The sequence below is a fragment of the Poecilia reticulata genome, linkage group LG15 (assembly GCF_000633615.1).
Source record: "Poecilia reticulata strain Guanapo linkage group LG15, Guppy_female_1.0+MT, whole genome shotgun sequence".
Taxonomy (NCBI): Eukaryota; Metazoa; Chordata; class Actinopteri; order Cyprinodontiformes; family Poeciliidae; genus Poecilia; species Poecilia reticulata.
The window spans coordinates 1,880,563-1,902,407 of record NC_024345.1 but is presented as its reverse complement, the minus strand read 5'-3'; the positions used below and the strand labels follow the sequence as shown (position 1 = coordinate 1,902,407).

The 21,845-nt window shown below is 38.7% G+C and overlaps 3 protein-coding genes across 7 annotated transcripts; all 3 read right to left on the bottom strand.

The window, feature by feature from the left end:
- Positions 1-1,194: 1,194 nt before the first annotated feature.
- On the bottom strand, positions 1,195-13,722 carry aftphb (aftiphilin b). 4 transcript variants are annotated; one of them, XM_008428872.2, is made up of 11 exons: positions 13,629-13,710; positions 13,263-13,288; positions 7,677-8,833; positions 7,420-7,586; positions 5,838-5,964; positions 5,693-5,749; positions 4,789-4,905; positions 4,659-4,716; positions 2,264-2,350; positions 2,023-2,146; positions 1,195-1,893 (listed from the first exon to the last, which is right to left on the bottom strand). In XM_008428872.2, exons 3-11 carry the CDS (start codon positions 8,796-8,798, stop codon positions 1,749-1,751), a joined length of 2,004 nt encoding a protein of 667 aa, XP_008427094.1. In that variant the 5' UTR covers positions 8,799-8,833; positions 13,263-13,288; positions 13,629-13,710; the 3' UTR covers positions 1,195-1,748. The 4 variants fall into 4 exon arrangements, with proteins under 4 accessions (XP_008427094.1, XP_008427096.1, XP_008427095.1 ...); XM_008428874.2 differs by having other exon boundaries at positions 7,420-7,562; positions 13,263-13,722; XM_008428873.2 differs by lacking the exon at positions 13,263-13,288 and having other exon boundaries at positions 13,629-13,715.
- A 961-nt stretch (positions 13,723-14,683) lies between these two features.
- Positions 14,684-16,163, bottom strand: LOC103476485 (zinc finger protein 629-like). Its single transcript, XM_008428876.2, has 2 exons — positions 15,790-16,163; positions 14,684-15,571 (listed from the first exon to the last, which is right to left on the bottom strand). Exons 1-2 carry the CDS (start codon positions 15,986-15,988, stop codon positions 14,778-14,780), a joined length of 993 nt encoding a protein of 330 aa, XP_008427098.1. The 5' UTR covers positions 15,989-16,163; the 3' UTR covers positions 14,684-14,777.
- A 1,330-nt stretch (positions 16,164-17,493) lies between these two features.
- LOC103476486 (zinc finger protein 13-like) lies at positions 17,494-20,153 on the bottom strand. 2 transcript variants are annotated; one of them, XM_008428877.2, is made up of 2 exons: positions 19,943-20,153; positions 17,494-18,517 (listed from the first exon to the last, which is right to left on the bottom strand). In XM_008428877.2, exons 1-2 carry the CDS (start codon positions 20,139-20,141, stop codon positions 17,793-17,795), a joined length of 924 nt encoding a protein of 307 aa, XP_008427099.1. In that variant the 5' UTR covers positions 20,142-20,153; the 3' UTR covers positions 17,494-17,792. The 2 variants fall into 2 exon arrangements, with proteins under 2 accessions (XP_008427099.1, XP_008427100.1); XM_008428878.2 differs by having other exon boundaries at positions 17,494-18,481.
- Between the last annotated feature and the right edge of the window lie 1,692 nt (positions 20,154-21,845).

The window sequence follows — 21,845 nt, the reverse complement described above, 5'->3', positions numbered from 1 at the left end:
ATTTTTCGTTATTTGACTTCAAGACATCTTTTATGCTTGAGCTGTTCTATCAAGATTCTCTGATTCGTAGTTGCAACTATGGAGGCCAGCAAATGCCAAGAAATAATTAATAAAACCGTAAATTTGTTCCATCTTCTATTTATCACTCTCGAAGCCACTCATGTTTACGTTTACCAAAAAAAATTATGAAGTTTGTGTTTTGATTTTTTAAGTACTGCTACTTGCTCCTTTCTCCTTCTCTTTGAGGTAACGTCATATGTTGCCATGGAAATGACTCTACTTACTAAGCAAAATTATGTTGGTTCAGACAGCTGGCAATATTCATTTGATATTAATTTATTAAATATTAATATCTGATATTAATTCAAAAAGGTCTCCAAGCCCTATGTGAAAACAAAATTTCTACAATATGTATTTTAAATTCACTACGTACATCCAGACTTGACAAAACCTGTAGAATAGAAAAATTATTGAAATAGTCTCACAATGAGAAGTGAGACAAAATATCTCATAAAGCAACACAAAATCCCTCGATGGATGATCACATAGCATTTGTAGCAGCACCACCTTGTTTCCTGTCACTGTTTATGCTGTTGCTGTATTGTGTTTCTTTGTCCTTGATTTTTAACAGGAATGTGTTGACTAGAGGTGTACTGCATATTGTCATCACAGAACGATAATTTGCTGAGGAGTTTTGCTGCAAAGGCCTTCTGTGCATGAGACATAACGGAGCACTGTGGATCAAAACAAGTGAAGTTTTTTTTGTTTACCTAACCCATAAAAAAACAGACTCTTGATTAGAAACATGTTTTGTGCCAGAGCAGTAAAAATCCCATAATTGCTCAATTAATTCAATGGATAATTCCTCTAACTACGATTCCCTCAGTCTGTGACTTTGTTTCTCATCTGTTCTTGAATATTTTTAGATTGTGACCTTTTGTGTTGCTTTATGAGATATTTTGTCTCACTTCTCATTGTGAGACTATTTAAATAATTTTTCTATTCTACAGGTTTTGTCAAGTCTGGATGTACGTAGTGAATTTAAAATACATATTGTAGAAATTTTGTTTTCACAAAGGGCTTGGAGACCTTTTTGAATTAATATCAGATATTAATATTTAATAAATTAATATCAGATATAATTTTTTATGATAATCTAAAACATTTAAGTACAACAACAACAGCAACAAAACATTAACATTTTTTGGACGTCACCAAAATGTATATAAATGCAACTTCCCATCTTCAGGACTTCTCAGTTGATCCATAAAGTACATTCTCTATAACATGTGAGCAAAAATCAGCCTATAATTTGTTACTTATAAGTTTACATGTTTAGTCTGACACATTTTTATTTAAAATAAACATATGCATACTCAAAATATTCAAAGAATACAACATTATACAATACCTAAAGTAAATACATGTCGGTTAATACCACAATAAAATCCAAAGACTGAACCTTAAGACAGTACTACTTGGATACACTTTAATTCAGCTGTATATCTGCTTAAGTTTTAATAGTTAATAGTTTTGATTGCCTTCCATTTTGAATAAGATACATTAAATAGCCAGCAGGTGGCGTAGTTTGATCCAAACATGACGATCCTTGCCCAAACACATTAGGCCAGTAGGGGGCATCTCAGATTGCGCTTCTTAAAATCTACATCAGCTCATGTACTGTACACACACGTATATTTTGTTCTTTGTCTTTTCAAACAAGTGAGTTGTCAGTGACTGCTGAGTAGCTAGAGTAGTTTTGGGGAACTGTGAGCTTCGGGTGCGAGAAAAACGGGGAACATCAGAACTTTGGCCTGCATGAAAGACAAGTCAGGAAGTTCAGAAATCATTCTGCCAGCTTCTCCGCTCAGCTCTTCTTGGGCTGAAGGCTTCCTGATCCAACAACAGAAACACAAATGAACAGATTTAAACACTAATAGCTGGTTTCTGCAAGTGATTTTGTATTAGGCTTAATAAAACACACAAAAAAGTATAGCAGCTGAACAGTTTTTGCTGACAGACCTGGCGGAAATGCTCGTGCTCTCTGCTGCGGACATCAGGCGGTTCAGGGTGTCTTCTGTCTGACTGGTTTTATTGTCAGTTTCCAGTTTGCTTATGATTAATTCATACAGCTCACGGTCGACACCTTCAGACACGGATGTGCGTGGCAAACACATGAAAGGGGAAAAAAAGCTTCAAGAGAATTACAGGAGCATAAATCAATGATGTTTACGGAAAATTTCACCAACGTCTGTGTGCTGACCTGGAGGAGGACTGCTGGCTCGGCTGCTGCCAATGGGTCTGCTCTCATCCTCAGACCCAAAATAATCAAGGTTGAATGAGGAACAGACTGATATCAATAGAAGAAATTGAATGGAAATGAGAACTGAGGCTTTGTTTAAGTCTCTAATTAACCTCACTATTTGGTTTTTAAAGCTTCCTCTAAATGCACTTTATTGTTTTTATAAAAATTAAAAAAAGAGCAACTTAAAGGAGATGCAGTTTCTCCCTGTGTGTTTGTGAAGAACTACGTTATCTTCAGAAAAAAAAAAAACATACAAAAATAAAATAAAAAAAACACACAAAAATAAATCTCAACTTTGCGTTCAAACCAGAGAGCAAAGTTGTACAATTTTAACAGTTGTGAAAGGTATGAGGAGAAGACCAAACAGGGAGGATCAACTGATTTATTTCAGTATTTACAAGGATTTGCCCCAACAGTCTTTTATGCAGCGCATGTCTCAATTTGAGCAATAAAACTGAATGAGTAAAAAAAAAAGATAAAAATAACAGTCTAAGGGAGGAAAAAAAACACTGCTGGCACAAGTTACAACTCATCAATAAAAATTTCTGCCGTATTTTTGAAGCAGAAACAATTTTTATCGGTAATGAGAAACAACAAAAATGATTAGAATGATTGTATTACAAGCCTCTAAATGAGGAGTTCAGCTTATGAGACAAGTTAAGGTGCTTAAATAATAAAGAAAACGATCAAAATCAGTAGAAAGTTACAGCTGGATTGAGGATGCAGGTTTTAAAGCTTTATTTACATTTGTTGCAATGAGGTTTGATGTATTTCTGAATAAAAGTTGTTTTTTGAGAGCGTACTGCCTTCTATAGGTTAGAGGAAATTGTATATATTTTTTTGTTTGGTGGGGGGACATTTAAAATTCTCCATTTTAATAAAGAATGCTAGCATTTAAGAAAATGTGGATGTTAATATTTCAAAAATGATGAGTGAGATGAGCTCATATGAATCAGTGTTTATGTCGTTTTCATTTGAGGAGGAAAAACATGTTGATCAGGTGAGTTTCTGAAGGTAATATAGGTGTATTTACATTAGTTAGCTTCCCTGTGCATGTTAGGAAACATTCAGTTTAGTTATGCTGGTAGTTAATATTTTAAGTACTGCAGCACAGGCACATTTAATTTACAGTGCAAACCCTCTGAAGATTTTTACATTTAGTAATGCAGACACCACAAACTAACGTTTGTGATGGATGTCATATGAAAAGTCAACACAAGAAAGTGCAGAAGGAAAAGGAGACATAATATTCAAAATTGTCTTTGAGAAAAAAACAAATGTGTGAAAATTTGCTGGAGCTAGAGATATTTTGCAATGGAGATTTTAATGTTCTTTTCATGGACTTTACTTTAAAAAATGCAACAATTATGTCCAGTTTCATGACAATTTTTGATTTTTTTTTTACCCCTAAAAAGTTTAACAAATCAAATTTTAGCAGATTTAATAAAATATTCCTGAGCAAAGATGAGCTGATGACCTGAGCTGACGTGTGTGTATTGTTTATATTTTATCTGTAAGGCTTTTCCGAAGCTCAGGGAACCATCAAGGCCTTGTGAGGCAATAATGAAAAAATAATATGGAAATGTTTTCATTTTTATGCAGCAGGCATAAGTTAGCAGGTGCACTGCAAAAACACAAAATCTTACCAAGTATTTTTTGTGTAGTTTCTAATGCAAATATTTTAGAACACTTGAAATAAGGCAAAGCTAACTTACAAGTAACTTTTCAGAAAGAAATATGAGCTTGTGTTGAGTCAGTAATTCCTTAATATTGTTGGGAAAAAGTACTACTTCTATTGGCAGATTATTTCACTTACAACCTGGGGAAAATGTCTTGTTATAAATGAAATAATCTGCCAATGGAACTAGTACTTTTTCATAAATATTAAGGAATTATTGACTTAAAACAAGCTCATATGTCTTGCTTAAAAGTTACTTGGAAGTTTGTTTTGTACTATTTCATGTGTACTAAAATATTTACACTAGAAGCTACACAAAATTACTTGGTAAGATTTTGTGCCTTTGCAGTGTACATACACTGAATATGAATATATTCATCTTTTCCTCATCACAATGGGACTGATAAATACTGAGATAAACGCTCCAAAAGGTCACAGGAGGTAAAGGAAACAACAGAAGAAGAAGATTTTCTTCTTAGACTTGCTTTGTTATCAACATAATTTCAGCGCTAACCAGCTGAGTGAAGAAAGAGGAAAACATTTTTTAAAAAATCAAAAAACGACAGAAGCAGAGCATGCTCTGGAGAAAGCGAGACACTTTTTGGCTTTATAGCAGCAGCCATCGGGTGTGGCTGGCAGACTACTAGGGGTGAGGGGCTCTGCAAGGGGACGTACCCTCCTGGGAGCTGCTAAGGCCTCTACAGCTCCAGTCCGGCTGGTTTGAAGGAAGCTCCTGCTCAGACAAAATGATATCAGTGTTTCGGTTTTAATGCGTTTATTGTCGTGTTGAGTTAGCAAACGCCACCTGCGCCGAACGAGTTGAGGGTTTCTGCGTTTCCGGGGGCCCTGAGGTTGCCGCGACGGCCGTGCGTCCTGGAGAGCACACAGCCGGCGAAGGGTCTTTGGTGGGGTCCAGCATTCCCTGATGAAATATTAAGAGACTTAGTTACATTTTAAAAAGTGTGGTCAACAGATTAAATTAATCACACTGTAGCACTGTGATTAATCACTATGCTTAACTTTGTATGCTTGAAACATAAATACGCAACGCCGCTTCTTCTACCGCACTCCAACCAATTAGGTTGAAAGGCATCGTCATGGTACTCATGCATGCAAGTAGTAGAAAACTCTTTCAGGGGACAAGATATATTTTATTTCCTAGTTCTTGGGTGGCTCCCACCCCTTCCTAATGCCGCCCTGGGCAGCTGCTCATATGAAAAACCACCACTGTATGCACGTTTTCCAAAAAAAAAAAATTATTTGAATGTTTTATTGTCTAAAATGAAGATTCTCAGTTTTATAGGTTTTCATATTCAGGGAGGTTTAAATGAAGTCATTTTGTGTAAAATCGTCATTTAAACATGTTAACTATAAATTCTGCTTTGGTGGAAGGACAATTCATCGCTACAATACATACATACTACTTTGGTTTTATCCAAATTGCCAATGCCAATGAGCACACCAGTTTGACTCTCCTTGCTCAACTTTTTGCTTGCATTTGCAAGTTTCCGTTGTTGACCGCAGTACAAGACCGTGTAACACGCTGCTGTGAACCAGGTAACCCTCAGCGGGACAGAGGCTTTTAGGTGTAAATGGGTAATTCAATTAATCGGCACTAGGTAGTATTAGAGTGTTAAGTTTAGCAACAACACAATAATTAATGCGAACCAAGTTTATCATTATGAAACATTAAAAGTCTGAGGACTCACCAGGGAAGAGGCATACGCTGGCACAGTCACCGCCTGCTTCTTCGTGCCAATAAAAACCTTTCAGGGAACAAAAACACAACACAATCCCTAACATATGCCGGCTCAGGTTGTTAGGACACTGTTAAATAAAATGTAATGAACTTACAATGTTCCTAGTGTCCACACCAAGGCACCTGAGCAGTGTTGTGTTACTGTGAGAACCTCCCCACTTAAACTGGAGACCAAGTGAGCAGTGCATGTCCTCAGGTGGGCTGAACATCAGCTGCTGAATCCTGGGAGGAGTTGGGAAAGGAACACGAAAAAAAACCCCAGCAAAAAATGGTTACTTTTGTAACTTAGACAATCTGACTGGATACATACCCAGCTCACGACTGGCAAGTCCAGATCCAATGTGTGCTTAACCAAAAACGGCAGTGTGAAACCAAACAGACTGCAAATCTAAACAATACAAAGGTATAATGAGGCTTCATGCCAAATCAAGTAAAATAATTTGATTTTTTTAAAGGTGTGTCATCATCAGAGGCTTAGGTAAGCATTTCAAAACAGGTTTTGAGAATCAAAACTTTGCAAATGACATGTAAATGTCTATCCTGAAGACCAGATTGGAGAAGCAAATCTGATTCAAACAGCTCTAAAGGCATAATGCTTTATACCAACTAATCTGTATCTCTATGGGCAATCACTTGCATTTTGACGGTTCTGGCCCCAGACATCATAGTTGCCCCCAAATATTATGGATAAAATTATTTTTGCCACTTCTGCTTTCCCTATGCATGCCATGCAGAAAACACAGATGGACTATATTTACTAATTGAGTGACTTGTGAAGGCAAGTAGTTGCACTAGATTTTATTTATTGGTATAAAAGGGGGCTGAATATAAATTAATTCTAATTTAGTTTGCGACATTTTTATGTCACTGATTAAAAAATAAAATGGAAAAAAAAAACATGGAATTTTGCATTTGGCATGACAGAATATGAAAATGTTCCATGGGTATGACTACAACCCAAACTATTTTTATAGAAATATAACATAAATTAAGGAGAATAAAAAAAATATATAAATATTTTTTAAAAATTGACCTTCAAATTAATTAAAATATTCTTTTACTACAATACCAGGGTATCTGCAGGTTCAGCAGGTCAAATTTAAGACTTTTAAAGACCTTTATAATGTCACCGTGAATGAAATTTAAGACCAAAAATACTATTACTATCGGGAATAACAATCAAGCATAGCACAAACTGTGAACCCGGGTTTGTGTCCATAATAGAGGCAAAAAGCTAGCTAGTTTGCAACAGCAGATTAGCAGCTTTTACCAGAAGCCAAAAAACTACTTCAAACAGTCCTGCCACAACAAACCCGATTAAGGTACTTAACATTAAAAGGTAACTTTTTTTTTTTGTATGAATTTAAGACATTTTAAGGCCTCAATTTTAGACACACAAATTTAAGACCTTTTAAGGAATGCTAGTATGTGGACACCCTGAATAAAAAAAGTCTTTTTCAAACTCAGATGTCATAATTGGGGAAAAAAAATTGTTGGATAATCAAGCAGGCCTAGCTACTAGCACTCATGAGAAACTCAAACTTTTATATTTCAGGTGACAATGTAGACACTTTCAGATTTTGTAGATTTGTAACCCATTCAGAAATTTCATTATAGTCATGAATGTGTTTTCTAACTCCATAGTCTGGACACAGCAGCTGAGTTATTTGTCGTCACCTCAGAGAACGGCTGAGTTCTGGGTTCTCCTCCTCCGTCTCTGGAGGCTGCTGGTTGTGAAGTAAAGCACTGAGGTTGGGCAGGTCCTCCTCACCTTCCACAGCTGGGACACAGACCTCTGGGAAGCTGGACTGGAGGAGCCGCTGGACATGGCAGGACAGGGAATCCTGAAAAATTAGGACGCAAAACAAAAAAAAACTAAAGTGCTGATGAACGGTAATAAAGCCGGGATTCTTTTTCAGAGATCTGTTCTCTACCTGACAGTTGTTCATTCTTGTTACTCCATCTTGTCCATCAACCGGCTCACTGCGCTGTGTCGACGATATTCCCTCCGTCGGTCCACTTTGGTTTGTGAAGTCCGCCCACGTTGGTCCCTCTTCATCGTCCTGCGTGGGTGCCGAGCAGAAATCGGCAAAGCTGTCACTGGGTGGTAGGGTTCCCAGACTCTCTACTCCCGTGTCAGCTGTCTCAGCAGGTTCCCTGTGACGCAAGGCATTAGCGTTGGTGAAGTATGTACGTTTCTCTGGGCAGGAGGTAGCCGAGGTTTCCTGAGTGGCATCACAGTGAGGCGTATTGATCTTCAACTCAGATGGGCCGAGGTTCTCCACAGTGCGGCTGATGACAGTGTCAGAATATCCACAGTCTTCCACCTCATCATCAGTCTGGTCCCAATCAGACTGGCCATGCTGAGATGTAAGGGATGAAACATTTGGTTCCTCTGACGACCAGTCGTCATGAGAGGACACCCTGTCGGAAGCAGGCTCTGGAGTTTTCCCAACAATGTTTTGCCTTTCCTCAGCTGATCCCAAACAAACATTTCCTTCGTCTCCCTGAGGCTGACTGTGGTCCTGAGGTGGTTGCACAAGTGCTGCATCTCTTTTCTCACAGTGCTCGCCCTCAACGCAGATACCTCCATTTGCCTTGCAGGCATACTGGGATCTAGGCTCAGACTCCATGACAACCTCCTGTCCGGAAACAAGTTGGCGTTCATCCATTTTGCCATCCCACTGCTCCGTGAAGCCACAACACCAGGGGTGACCTGCCTGCTCTGTGAACATAGCGAAATCAGCAAACCCTGTGTCCTCCACAGAAGAGCCCTGGGCCCTGGGCTGAAGGTCTTCTCCAGCCTGTCCATTTGAGTAGTGCAAAGAAGATTCAGGATTACAGCTCCCAGTTTCCTCAGATGGAGTGCATTGCGTTTGTTCAGCCAGGTGACCATCCGGCTGATGAGTTGCTGACTCTGTGAAGTCGGCATGGGAGCAAACGCCCCCTATAGAGAAATCCCCAAACTCATCCTCCTCTGACCCCACCCCGTCATCACCGTCATCATCCAGCGGAGGGGGAGAGTAAGAAGGTGGGGGCATTACGTCAGGCTCCATAAGGTTGTCTAGCAGGACCCAAAGGCCTCATGCATCTGGCAGGACAAGTGAGAAAAACAAAAAAAGTAGAGTCACAATCCTTTAAGAGTCTTTTTTTTTATTACATTCAGCTTGGGTTAAAGCTTTAGTTATAAATCTATTTAGTGCTGGTGATTAAATAACTCTTGCTTAACAGCAAAGTGTCTTGAAGCTTTGTTCAGGATGCTCAACAAAGCATTCTGAAGTCTTGTTTCTGAAATTTTGTGACTTCAGAAACTTCCTGAAATCACAAGAAAGTTTTTCTTGTGGTTTCAGAAAGCAGGACCCCCAAGATTGTTAATCTAGCCCTTTTTAATTGGGTTTTATCACTTTTAAATAACCAAAACAAACAAAACTTGCACTGAGAATCTGTAACACTACAAAATCCATAATAAGCATGCTTTATATGTGACAAAAGTGTTTTAAACAGGGCTCATACGGTTTAACACTCAAAAATTAGTTTTCACAAATTTTCAGCACCACACTTTGGAGATAAAAACAATACAAATAAACTACACAGCTTCTATTCACTAGTATATGATATCATTTATCATATACTATACTAGAGGTGTGCCGATCGATCTGTCACCGATCATAATCGGGCCGATTTTCGTGAAAAAGTGCATGATCTGCGATCATTGGCTCTTGTTGCCGATACCGATCAACTGCATCTCATTTCCCAGCCTGCCTGTGCAGCTGGTCTCCTCTTTCCTTCACACTGCACAAACGCGCAGCAACAAATCCTAAGCAATGTGGAACTATAACGCACTGAGTGAATGGGAAAGTTTGCATGTTACGACGGAAAATTGAAGCACGTCAAAATGCATCAACACAACGAATCTAATATGGCATAAAAACAATGCCATACTTGACGGAGTTTGGCTACATCGAGGCTCACTGCAGTAAAAAAGACATACGGAGGATCAGATAGCAGGTAAAGCAGCGCACAGCTACAAACTCTCACCCGGATTAGCATGACGGTCAGAAAGTTAAACAAATAACCCGCAAAATTATTTAAGTCTTCGAGCTGCGATGTAAGACGCTGGTTCTGCTCTCGCTGTTGAACCGCTGCTACGCGCTACAGGTAGTAATATTTCACAGACGGAGCACCGCTTCTGCTCCACCTGGTAGTGACTCTCACACCGAACCTCTGTTTAAAGCTGCAGCATCTAACCTAAAAATATACATTTTACATACGTATTAAAACTTTCACTGTTCTAACATGAGACAGATAATCTCTGAAAAAATAATCGATCTCCTCCCTGTTCTGCATAATTACTCCGCCCAGTCAGAAACAGCCACTCAGAGCTAGCAGTAATCAGCTAGCCGCCATGCTATCAGGAAGTTTTCATTCAGTAACTCTGGATTGTTTATTGTAAAGGATCCTGTATTTCCCTTTGAATGTTAAGTTTTATACTTGATTTTTTTTTGGCAATGTTGAGAGGTTTTATTTTGGCTCTTTGCATTATTTAGCCTCTTCAGAGCCTTCATATGTTATCAGTCTGTTAAAGATAGTATTACCGATAGCAGTACAATTTGCACAATGCCTGTTTTGTTTAGTTTTCTTCTTGGAAAAAGTTATTAAAAACAAGTTTTTGTCTAAATTAAGGTGAATTCATGGTTCCTTTTTCCACATAATGTAACCGGTAGTGTTTATGATTAAAAAAAAAATAAAAATAATTATGTGATCGGTATCGGTGATTGGCCCTCATGGGTGATCGGTATCGGTATCGGCAGGAAAAAACCTGATCGGCACATCTCTATACTATACTCATGATAAATGATATAATTTGACATTCTACAGCAGGGACAAGGTAAACTAAAATATAACAAAATGTTTTGCCTCACAAAAAATGCCTTTGGTAATTATAACTGTCCTAACACTGATTTAGTCTAGTCTGATTTAACTTATGGTAAAATTGGTGAGATGTCTTTTCATTATGTGTATAAAAATATCTGGTGTCAAGAGTAAATTATCTTTTCCAAATTTAAGTTTTTAATCTAACGTTTCTTCATGACATCCTCCCACCCCGCACTTTATTACAAAACTGTGCAGTTTGAATGCAAAGCACTTTAAAAACTCTGAAAACACCTAGCTGAAATTCAAGCATTTGAGGATTTCTAGCACTCATTCGATGATATTTTAAAGCATAAAAATAATATAGAATGCTTATTTTATTATTATTATTTTTTTTAAATATGATAAAGGGCTTTTTTCAAAGAAGTTGAAACACTATAAAATATGAAACACAAACATACAGAACTAATAAACCTCAAATAAAAAAAAATACACTTTGTGACAAAACTTAAGCACAAAGATGGAATGATCCGATTTGGACCGATGCTTGGTCAGTGGTTTAACAAAGGAGCTGAACCGTCTAGGATGGGCAACAGAGGGCATAGTGGTGGAGCAATGGTGTTATCAAGAAGTTGCTGAAGCATCTGACAGTGAGCTAAAGTAGCCAGTGAAGGTGGGCGGACACAGAACATTCTAGATACATTAGATAACACAGAGATAACACAGACAGCAAAAGGAGTACAGACGTCACTATGGACTGGTACTGGAACCGAAGAACCACACAGCCCATAAAGGTTCCTGTTGCCCAAAACACGACACATCACAAGAAAATCACACTTTGCACTAAATTCAAGACAACTATGTCAAGTCAGAATTACTAAACCCTTTCTGATGCCGTTTATCATCCTGACCAATGTAAAGAAAACAGACCCTTGGACTTGGTGTCGTTTCGTTTTTCTGCATTACCATGTGCCATCATCGGCAGCATCTACACCAGCACTCAGAAAGACAACCCAGTGATACTTCTGACATTACGGTGAGCGGAGGCATAGGGTATGACTACAGGTCACTTCTGCTAGCGACTGGGGGCCAACCCGACAGCGCTGTCATATGCAATTTACACCCATGTGTCTGAATATCATACCTACAACTTCTTGGGACAACAAACTGGTAGAGTATGCACCAATGGATTGTCTATGTTGTGTTTAACCAGTTAGGTTGGCATTATTAGTCCAGCATAGGGTATAAAACAGCTCCTAACAGACACATCAGAGTGTTTGAGACTTCAACAGTAACCTCAGGACAGGAAACAGGGCCAACCGGACATAAACTAATCATCTTGCTTATTGTTGATGGTTGATATATACTTTCCAAAGAAGCTCAAGCTCAATCAGATTGACTGGGCCTTCCCAAATATCAAATTTTAAGTCTTGCTACTGATTGTGAGTCTATTTAGCTCCGGACCAACACAAGAATTTGCTTTGATTATTCCACTGTGTCTCCTGCTGTATGTTTACGGTCTATTCACAGGATTTCTTCATTAGGATTGCAGTAAAGTCAATGAGACAACGCAAGCGATGTTGCTACGTACTCATGCAGGAGTAGTCAATGCTGCAAGTCAAAGCCTCAATGCAATCTGCTGGGTTTCCTTAGTTAGAAACTTTACAAACTACTTTGACTAATCAATTGTACATACAATACAATTGGAATGCATGTAATATTTAAATTAATGCTTCTTTTTTTGCAAAGTGCCTTAAGATGATATTTGTTGTGAACTAGCCCTATGTAAATAAAATAAAATGAACTGAACTGAATTTTATTTAGTGGCATCTGGGTAACGGGGGCTAAATACATATTCACATTCCAACGTACTCAGACTATATGCAAAGACTCTCATAATGTGATACTGTTATCAAGAAGTTTGATAATACTATTATAAAATATCATTTAAAGCAGTTTCTTCATGAGAAATATTTACAGTCATGTACAATAAATTAGAATTTACGTCCCATTGAGTCTCGTTTGTCATATTAAAAGTACTTTTTGAAAATAAGAAAATGTTCATAATACAAAATAATATAATAAACATATTATGTAATAAGCAAGTATTAACCATACTGTTCATGAAGCCCATGTTTCTTTTTTAAAATAGGATTTTTTTTTTAATTAACATAAAACACCAAACCAATAAAAATCGTCTGATATTCTAATTTTTTGAATGAGTCTGCATAAATTCATATGAAGTAAACACGCAGACTGATTTTTGTTGTTGTTGAGACTCTGCTGACAGTTAATATTTTGCGGAAGTTGTCTTTCTGAATTTCCCTAAAAGTCAGTTTTACATTTATGTGTAACGTTCATGTCTTTAGTTTAGTCGGTGAGGCGTTTGAGGGGGGAAAAAAAGAGAGAGAGAGGCCAGTAAACCGATACACAGGAAAGATAATCCGCCTCACAGTTCAGCAGCAGCTCCGCGCTAATGGATTAACGGCTTTATTATACCGTCCTTTAATTTAAACACACGTTAGCGACTGTCTGTTTCACCATTTGAATGGCATTCTACATCCCTCGTTGTTGTTTTAATGCCTTGGGTTAGCGCAGCTCTTCGGGTTTGTTGTCAGTAAAGAGAAAACAACCACAGCGGTTCCTACCTTGTCCTTTTCCCCCAGTCTTCATGCTGAACAGAGCAGACAGGTGACAAAAACAAACAAATGTGAAGTCATATGAACATGAACTGAAAACTAACACTATAAAGTAAAAACAGAGAGAAAAGTGGCAAGTCCGTGTAATCTGACGCTGACAATTAGTTTTGTTTTAAACAGAAAGCTGACCCCATTAGCTCATTATTTTTGTTCCCATCGCAGCAGATTAGCTAGCTTGACCACCAGTAACCGGTTTCTGTTGTAACTTATCAGCCGCCATGTTATAAAACCTTATCTCTCTACAAGCGACTAAAAGTTAGTAAATTTTAGTCGGTACAGCTTTTTAGTTCACCAGCAACAATTAATTTTGCTTGCCTGTCAGAATCGCAACCCTGTTCCTTCCATCATCCCTCAGCATTATTCTGTATGGGAATGAGGTGGAAACTGGAAGGCAGGACAGAGAAAGAGGTCTCACTCCTCGCCATATGTCTGTACATCCTTGCTGACACAGAAAATGAGCAATAAAAACATATAGGATTGGAACTGTCGGTTATAGATCCATAATTAAAAACATGCGCAGTACATGGGGCAAAGAGTAACGCAAACTTTCCAAAAGAAATAGAGGCAATTTTGTAGTGTACTGCAATTTTGCAATCCTAGCAACGCGCTACCTCTTTAAAATAGACAATCTATGATGACTTCCAGGTTGCCTGGGTGAAATACTACTTCCTGCCGGCCAAATTTGGTAAGACAGTTTTTTTTTGAATAGCACATCTAAATGAAGATAAAACAATTATAAAGCAACAAAAAAAAACATTACAGTGGAATAATGATGACATGTTGAAAGAAAGGCTACAGTTTATGATGTTCCATTTGTTATTCATTAAACAAATGCAGTTTTTCATAATTTTTCCAGTTTCCACCTATCTGGAACAAAATTCCATAAAAACTGAATAACTCCATGTCTAATCAGTGTGATCCTGCTCCCTCTGTTGGATTAAATATCATGATTTTAAGAATATTTAGAAAGGAAAAAAAAGAAACAAAAAAGAAAGAAAAATTATTAGAAATTGTCAAAGGGAAATAAAGAGGTTAAACTGTTTTTAGCTATGCTAGGTAGAAAAAGACAGGGCATTACTTGTGTAAGACATTTTGTACGTGTAATTTCAAAATAAATGTAATTTTGTTTTCTTCAATTTATTTATATATCATGTTTCCAACATCACAGACTGAAAAAAACCGTTCATTTCCAGAATCTCAACTTAAATCTACAGGGTAACTTATACAACTGTCAACATAACCAACGACACAGCAGATGTTTTGTGTTCATCATTCTCAGTTTAATTACAGATATAACAACATGAAGTAAAAGGACCTAAAACACACCAGGCTTCTGTATATAATCCTGTACACCAATTTTTATTTATTTATTTTTTTAATGTGTGTGAGGGAAAAAAAATCATTCCCAATCAGCATTCACAATTCTAAACAATGTCTAGACATTATGAAGAGCGAAACAGCGAATTAAGAGAAAACCTGCACAAGCGCGTGCGATTTTCTCGCTTCGTGGATCTTCATGTGCACGTTCAGGTCTGAAATCGTGTGAAACTTTTTGCCACACCGGAAGCAGCGAAACGCCCTCTCCCCGGTGACGTCTGTCGTGTATGAGGTCTGTCTGGAGCATATCTTCAGGTGATACGAGTGCGCCACCATTTTGCCGCAGGTGTCGCAAAAGTACGGCTTCTCGCCCGTGTGCTTCCTCATGTGAACCCTGAGGTTGGAGGTCTGGGTGAAGGTCTTCTCGCAGAAGGGGCACCTGTGCGGCTTCTCGCCCGTGTGGACCCTCATGTGCAAAGCCAGGCTGTCCCTGCGGGCGAACTCCTTGTGGCACTCGAAGCATTTAAAAGCCTTGTGTCCGGCGTGGGCCTCCTCCATGTGCCTGATCAGGTCGCAGTCTCTGATGAAGGACACGCCGCACATACGGCAGGACTTCTTATCCAGGATTTGTTCCTGCTGCAGAAAGGAAGCGTCGCTGTGACTGTGGCCGAAGTAAGCCAGATCTGCGCCGGGATTCTCATTCCACTCGTTGTGCACGTCGTCGCTGTTCAGAGTCACGGTGATGGAGCTGACGCTTGGAAACAGCTCGGGGTCGCTGCGAGGGGTAGTCTGCGACCCGTAAGGAAAAACTTTCACGTCCTCTGAGGAATCGGTATCCGGGTCAGGGCTGATGCAGACATCCAGCTGCTCCTCTTTAACCTTCTGACACGCCTGACTTTCCTTCTGTTGCTCAACTGGAAGCTGAATTTGATTCTCTGGAACTGATTGGAGACAAAATACACACGATAAATGTTCAACTTCAGAGAAGAAATGTTGCAGAAAGAGTTTTGTGTATTTATTGGCAATTAAAGGTTAGTGATTGTTCACAAAGTAATTGTGAGGCAACAGAAATCGACAGATGCATTTACCCCCAGCTGCATTCATACTGTACATCACAGTTACTTAGCAACAGCTAAGTAACGACGGCGTCGCTACCAACCTCCTTTGAACAAAGACACTCGGGGCTGTAAGACGGTCAGCTGTTCGATCTGCTGCCTCAGCTGGATGATTTCTGTCTTGGAGCGGACCACCTCTTCCTGATACTCCGTTATTGTCCTCTCAACGAGGCCGAAGATTTCCTCTGCAGCCGCCGTTAGCCGCTCGCTGACCAGCAGCCTGAGCTGCTGCATCCCCGACATGACAGAGACACCCGGGGGGGAAAAACACAGCCAGCAAACAAGAAGGATGCGGCCCGGACTCTTAAACAAAGAAACAATCACTGCAGTCCAAAAAGCATAGCCATAATCTAATTAAATGACAGCACCGTGACTTGTCTCCCCCCCCCGCTGCCCCCCGCTCGCCTATAAAAGTAAAATACATCCACAGCGCCCCCTGTAGTTTAGGAGTACTTAAACAGTTTGAAACGAGCTTAATTCATTTCAAAATGTAAAACTTGTATATTTTTTTACAGAAATATAACGTGTTTTAAAAAATAACATGGTAGATACAAAAAAATATTTCCATTTATCAACGCATTTTCTACATTCATCTTATTTTTGGAGTAACTAGAACTGCAAACATTGACCTGTTTGTTTCTCAAAAGTAAATCTTTCGTCTTCAATACGAAAACAGTCAACCCTGAAATTTAGAAACTGATTTGATCAGTTTTCATCAAAAATCATACTGCTTTGTTCTTTTAAAAAAACATTTAAATGGTTTAGTTCATCGTTGATCAGACAAAATATAAAAATGCACCAAAAGTTTCTTTTTATTTTTATTTTTGTGATGCCAAGAGCTTTCAAAGTTTAGACACCTTAAGACATCCGTGATATCTTGCTTGTGCGAATTTCTGTCTTGCTTGCATCTTATGCAAACCCTAATTTTATTTTTTTAGGTTAATTCAAACAGAACTGGTCATATGAGAAATGGGTACTTTAGGCAATCTGACCACATGCCACGTCTTTCTGAAATATAAAATCACCTTTTTGGTAAAGCTTACAGCAGATGGAAGCATGAAGCCATAGCAATCAGAATTAGCAGGAATTATGGTTGAAAAATAGCAGGGTGTGTGTAATGAATCTATATACAATAAGAGTTTTTGTTATTACATTTCTGACAAACATTTAATTTCCAATTTATTCAGATGCGCCATCCTTGAATCACAATAGCATAATTTAATTTAGCATATTATATAAATCTGAAGACCGATACTGCAAAAGTAACCTATAACTTTTAAACATCCCATGAATGTTAGCATTATACTACTGCAAAAGTTAGTTGTAACCTTGAGACAGGAAGGTTAGTTGTAACTTTTAGCCAACACTCTCAAAACGTTAACGAAGGCTTACTGCAAAAGTTAGTCGTTACTTTTAGCCTAAATTCATGAAACTTTACCAAAACACTCTTGGAAAAGCTGTAGCATTTAGCCAGCAACCCCAAATGTTAGTGAAAAGTCACTGCTAAAGTTAGCTGTAGCTCTTAGCCCAAATTTCCCAAACATTAGCAAAAGGATGCTCTGTGGTGTCTAAAGTCAGTTCTGCATATTTTAGTTCTGTAAACTCAACATTTTTCAAATTGCTAAAAGTAACTATACCTGAAACAAAAAGTGATTGCATTTAAGAGTTCAGTACAATCGGACATAAAATAAACACAGTTCAGGGGCCAAATAATAAACTATCGCAAAAAAGACTCGATACATGCTAAATCTCAAACAGTTGTTCTTTATTGAGAGATGCATCACAATAAGCAGGGGAGTAACTACTCAAATCAAACTTGAAGAGCTAGACAAATGTTTTATGGATTAAAAAAGTTTCAGGTGATTCCAAAAGACCTCTATGACAATAATAATAACACAAATAATAATATATAAAAATAATAAATAGTCTGCATCTATAGCATCTGTATCTGATCAGAACAAAGCTTCCACAATACGTGCAAACTCAGGTTTGTAATGTACTTTTTTTTTTCCCACCCAGAATTCAGTTAGAAGACCTCTAATGTCCTCTAATGTCCACTGACGTCCATCGTGACCGAGGATCGCCTGGAGCATGTTTTAAGGTGATATGAGTGCGCCACCATTTTGCCACACGAGCTGCAGAAGTACGGCTTCTCGCCCGTGTGTTTCCTCATGTGAACCCTGAGGTTGGAGGTCTGGGTGAAGAACTTCCCGCAGAAGGGGCACCTGTGCGGCTTCTCGCCCGTGTGGACCCTCAGATGCAAAGTCAAGCTGTCTTTCCGGGCAAACTCCTTGTGACACTCGAAGCATTTGAAGGCCTTCTGCCCCGCATGGGACTCATCCACGTGCCTGATCAGGTCGCAGTCCCTGATGAAGGACACGCCGCAGAGACGGCAGGACTTGCTGTCCAGGATGTGTTCCGGCTGCAGGAGGGAAATGTGGCCGCGACTCGGACCAGAATGCGACGAGCTCCCGCCAAAATTTCCAATCCATTTTCCCTCGTCGCCGCTGTTCAGAGTCACGGTTATGGAGCTGACGTTTGGTAACAGCTGGGGGTCAACGTGAGGCGTCGTCTCTGATTCGAAAGGAGAAACTTTTACGTCGTCAGAAGAATCAGTATCCACGTCTGGGATGATGCAGACATCCAGCTGCTCCTCTTTAACCTGCTGATGGTCTCCACCTTCCTTTTGTTCTTCTGCTGGAGGCTGGCTTTGGTTTTCTGACACTGACTCGACATCTAGGAGACAGACAACATGCAAAAGAGGGACTATATCTACCAGTTCACAAAGTGAAACACATTATTACACACAGACATAAGCTTTAAAGCCTTTGTTTGTATTAATTGTGATGATTTTCCACTTACAGCTAGGGGTTAGCTTGTACTGTATCGTTTATCAGTTATCGTAAAAAAAAATCATATCATGATGCTAATCTTGATTGTCTCAATAAGTTTCAGTTAATGTTAAAAACGCCTTTACTAAACTTTAACTATTTTCTCCACTGCTTTGTCCACAAGAACAATAATAAATATATGTAAATTCACAAATATGAAGAAGCTTATTTTTATAATGGGTATGTTTTTCAAGAATAGTGCTGCTCCTTAGAAAGTCGTGATAAATGGTTTTTATTGTTATTTTATTTGTTATCACAATAGTACAGCAAAATATTGTGATAAAATTCTAAGTCCATGTCACCCAGCCCTCCTAACAGTAATGACAAGATGACATTTTAGATTTGAATGTTATATTGGACTAATAAAAATATTGCAATATTGAAATATGAGCCTAATGATCTACAGGCTATACAAAACATGTTTATCACATTTTTTTGCAGATGAGATTTTAATCTGCTCAGTTCTGCCTTTTTTGAACTCCTTTCATAATCAGCTGATTTAGGGACTCTTGTCACTTTAAAGCCAAATAATCAGCTGTTGCTGACCAAGCCTCCCAATTTAACATTTACACTGGCATGTGAATGTGGCTGCAAACAGATGCACAATTATACAGAAGTACATTTTTGAAAAGCAGAAGTGGAGCCTCCTGCACGTCCAACAAGAATGCACCAAGTGGTTTCTAGATGATAAATCAACGGAAAAACACTTAATTTCCAGCAGCCATTGTAAAGAACATAAAACTAGCTGACCAAGTGAGCTGGAACTCCGTTTCCGTTGCTAGGTAACTGCTAGGTTGCTAGCAGTGCAAGTTCCTAGCAAATAATATAATGTAAATAATAATAATAAAGTTGGTAGCAGTGAAACTCAACAATCAGGAGGATTTTGAAAGTTAGTTTTCCACACACCGAAAACATTTATTGCTAAAAAAGAAATAAAATAGCTGGATGTTTTTTAAGCTCTTGGGCTATTTGTAGAAGCAGTAGAGACCCAGTTGGAAGTATAAAAACGAAACCAGCAAAATGTGAATTTTACAGAACAGGTCCCCTTTAAAGCTTATTTTCAAGGTAGATAGATAGCCAGATAGATAACCTGCAAGTGTAAAAGTTCAGTAAAAGTTCTATGTGCTTCTTGAGACAGTTTAACTGTATTTAGCTACGTTTTACAGCACATTTTCTTAAACTAAATTACTGCGGATGTTGCTCATACGGCCGCAAAGTCGTTGATTCTTCTTCTTTCTTTTTTTTTTTTTTTTTCTCGGTTACTTAGCAACAGCTCGAAGGCTGCTTCGACGGCGTCGCTACCAACCTCCTTTGAACAAAGACACTCGGGGCTGTAAGACGGTCAGCTGTTCGATCTGCTGCCTCAGCTGGATGATTTCTGTCTTGGAGCGGACCACCTCTTCCTGATACTCCGTTATTGTCCTCTCAACGAGCCCGAAGATTTCCTCTGCAGCCGCCGTTAGCCGCTCGCTGACCAGCAGCCTGAGCTGCTGCATCCCCGTCATGACAGAAACACCCGGGGGGGAAAAACACAGCCAGCAAACAAGAAGGATGCGGCAGAGAGGGAAAATGAAAAAGAAGCTAGTCCCTTTGAACAGAAAATGAATTCCACGTCTAACCGAATCAAAGTAATTTAATTAATCTTTTGTTACTGGCTTATAAAAAAAAAAAACATTTAAAAAATGTAGTTCTGTAGCGCCCCTTGTTGCCCAGGAGGACTATGAAGGATTTCTGTGATGCCGTTTGTTTTTTATACAATCAGAAATAGTTTTTTGAATTCCTTAAGACAGGGGTTCCAAAAGTCGGTCCTCTTGGTCCAGCATCCTGCATGTTTTCGTTCTCTCCCTGGTGGTAGTAACAACCTTTTCAGCATGTCAGTGTTCTTCTTCGGGCTTCTAATGAGCCATCATTTGATGCTGGTGTGTTAAAAACATGCAGGATGCCGACCCTCCAGGACCGACTTTGTGCACCACTCCCTTAAGAAATACACTAGAATAGGTTGACCTGGTTTCTTTTTTTCTTTCGTTTCGTTGATTTTTGAGCTTTATACAAAGGAGAAAGCCATTAGGGTCACTTGGAAGAGAAAAAAAAATGGTGGATGCTTTTTGTGAATTTTTCTTTTCTCTCTTCCATTACAGAATTAAAGCTGAAATACATACAAATAAATTCGAAATTCTGTTGAGCATTTATGGAATAAATTGGAGTTTGATTCTTCCTACACGGGTTTAATAAATGACACAAATATCACGGGCATGTCAGGATCTTTTATAAATAAAAATACTTTGTTATTCTAAAAAACGCTTCAAGAGGATAAGGCGTGCCTTTAACAGGTCTTGTGTTGGTGCCATTTTGATTTTATTATTCATGGACTTTTTTTTTTCTTTTCAACCAACATTTATTGTTATTTCCTTTTAATACATAAAACAACAAAAAAAACTTCCTCAGGTTTTTTTGTTGTTGTTGCTTTTCTCCAATAGTCACCAGGACTTTGCCGTACTCCTCGTCAGCCGTTTCACTTGCTTGCTCTTGTGGCTGGCTGGTTAAGACATTTATCTTTGCATACAGGGTGAAACGTTCCCTGTTTTGAGTTGCTTATCCAGTGCAACTGGGATGCAAATGATCCGGGCTTGGTGTAGGCCACTCAGCAGCTGTGAGGACATAAATGACAAGCCCTGTCAGGGCCTGCTTTTTGTCGATGGCTCCTTGCTTCTCAGACATGAAAAAAAATGTAATTTACGGCGTTAAAATGTTCCTTTGTTTATATCAGAGGCAGCAGGCCGTGAATATTTTCTCCATTTATAGACCACCTTCTAAACAAACAACAAAAAAGAGCATTACTTTTGAAGGGTAAACATTTTATGAGTTTACTGCCTTTCAATGTATTCATTTGCATATATGCATATTTCCTTAAGTGCAGTCGCTTGTATTTTAGATACTTATGTTGATCATTTATTATCTCTAAGTACATGAGTAAAACAGGGAGGCAATTCTTTAAGGTTATGGTGAATATTTTTGGCATCACACATCTTTATGTGGCAGTATTGGTCTTCTCTAATAAGCAAACGTACAGATCTATCAGATTGTGAGTTCATCTTTAGCCCACAGGTATTTTCAGATGAACTTTTTTGATTTTATTTGAGGAACTCAGTTCTTCTCTCTGGCTTAAACATTCCCAAACTTTAATTTTCCTCTAAAAGATAAAAAACTCA

Coding starts and splice junctions, on each gene's coding strand:
- LOC103476486 (XM_008428877.2), bottom strand. CDS start 20,141: ATGACGGGGATGCAGCAGCTCAGGCTGCTGGTCAGCGAGCGGCTAACG. Junction 18,518..19,942: donor AGTGTCTTTGTTCAAAGGAG/GTTGGTAGCGAC, acceptor GTGAACTGGTAG/ATATAGTCCCTCTTTTGCAT.
- aftphb (XM_008428873.2), bottom strand. CDS start 8,798: ATGGAGCCTGACGTAATGCCCCCACCTTCTTACTCTCCCCCTCCGCTG. Junction 5,750..5,837: donor GTGTGGACACTAGGAACATT/GTAAGTTCATTA, acceptor GTTCCCTGAAAG/GTTTTTATTGGCACGAAGAA. Junction 1,894..2,022: donor AGCACGAGCATTTCCGCCAG/GTCTGTCAGCAA, acceptor TTGTTGGATCAG/GAAGCCTTCAGCCCAAGAAG.
- LOC103476485 (XM_008428876.2), bottom strand. CDS start 15,988: ATGTCGGGGATGCAGCAGCTCAGGCTGCTGGTCAGCGAGCGGCTAACG. Junction 15,572..15,789: donor AGTGTCTTTGTTCAAAGGAG/GTTGGTAGCGAC, acceptor GTCTCCAATCAG/TTCCAGAGAATCAAATTCAG.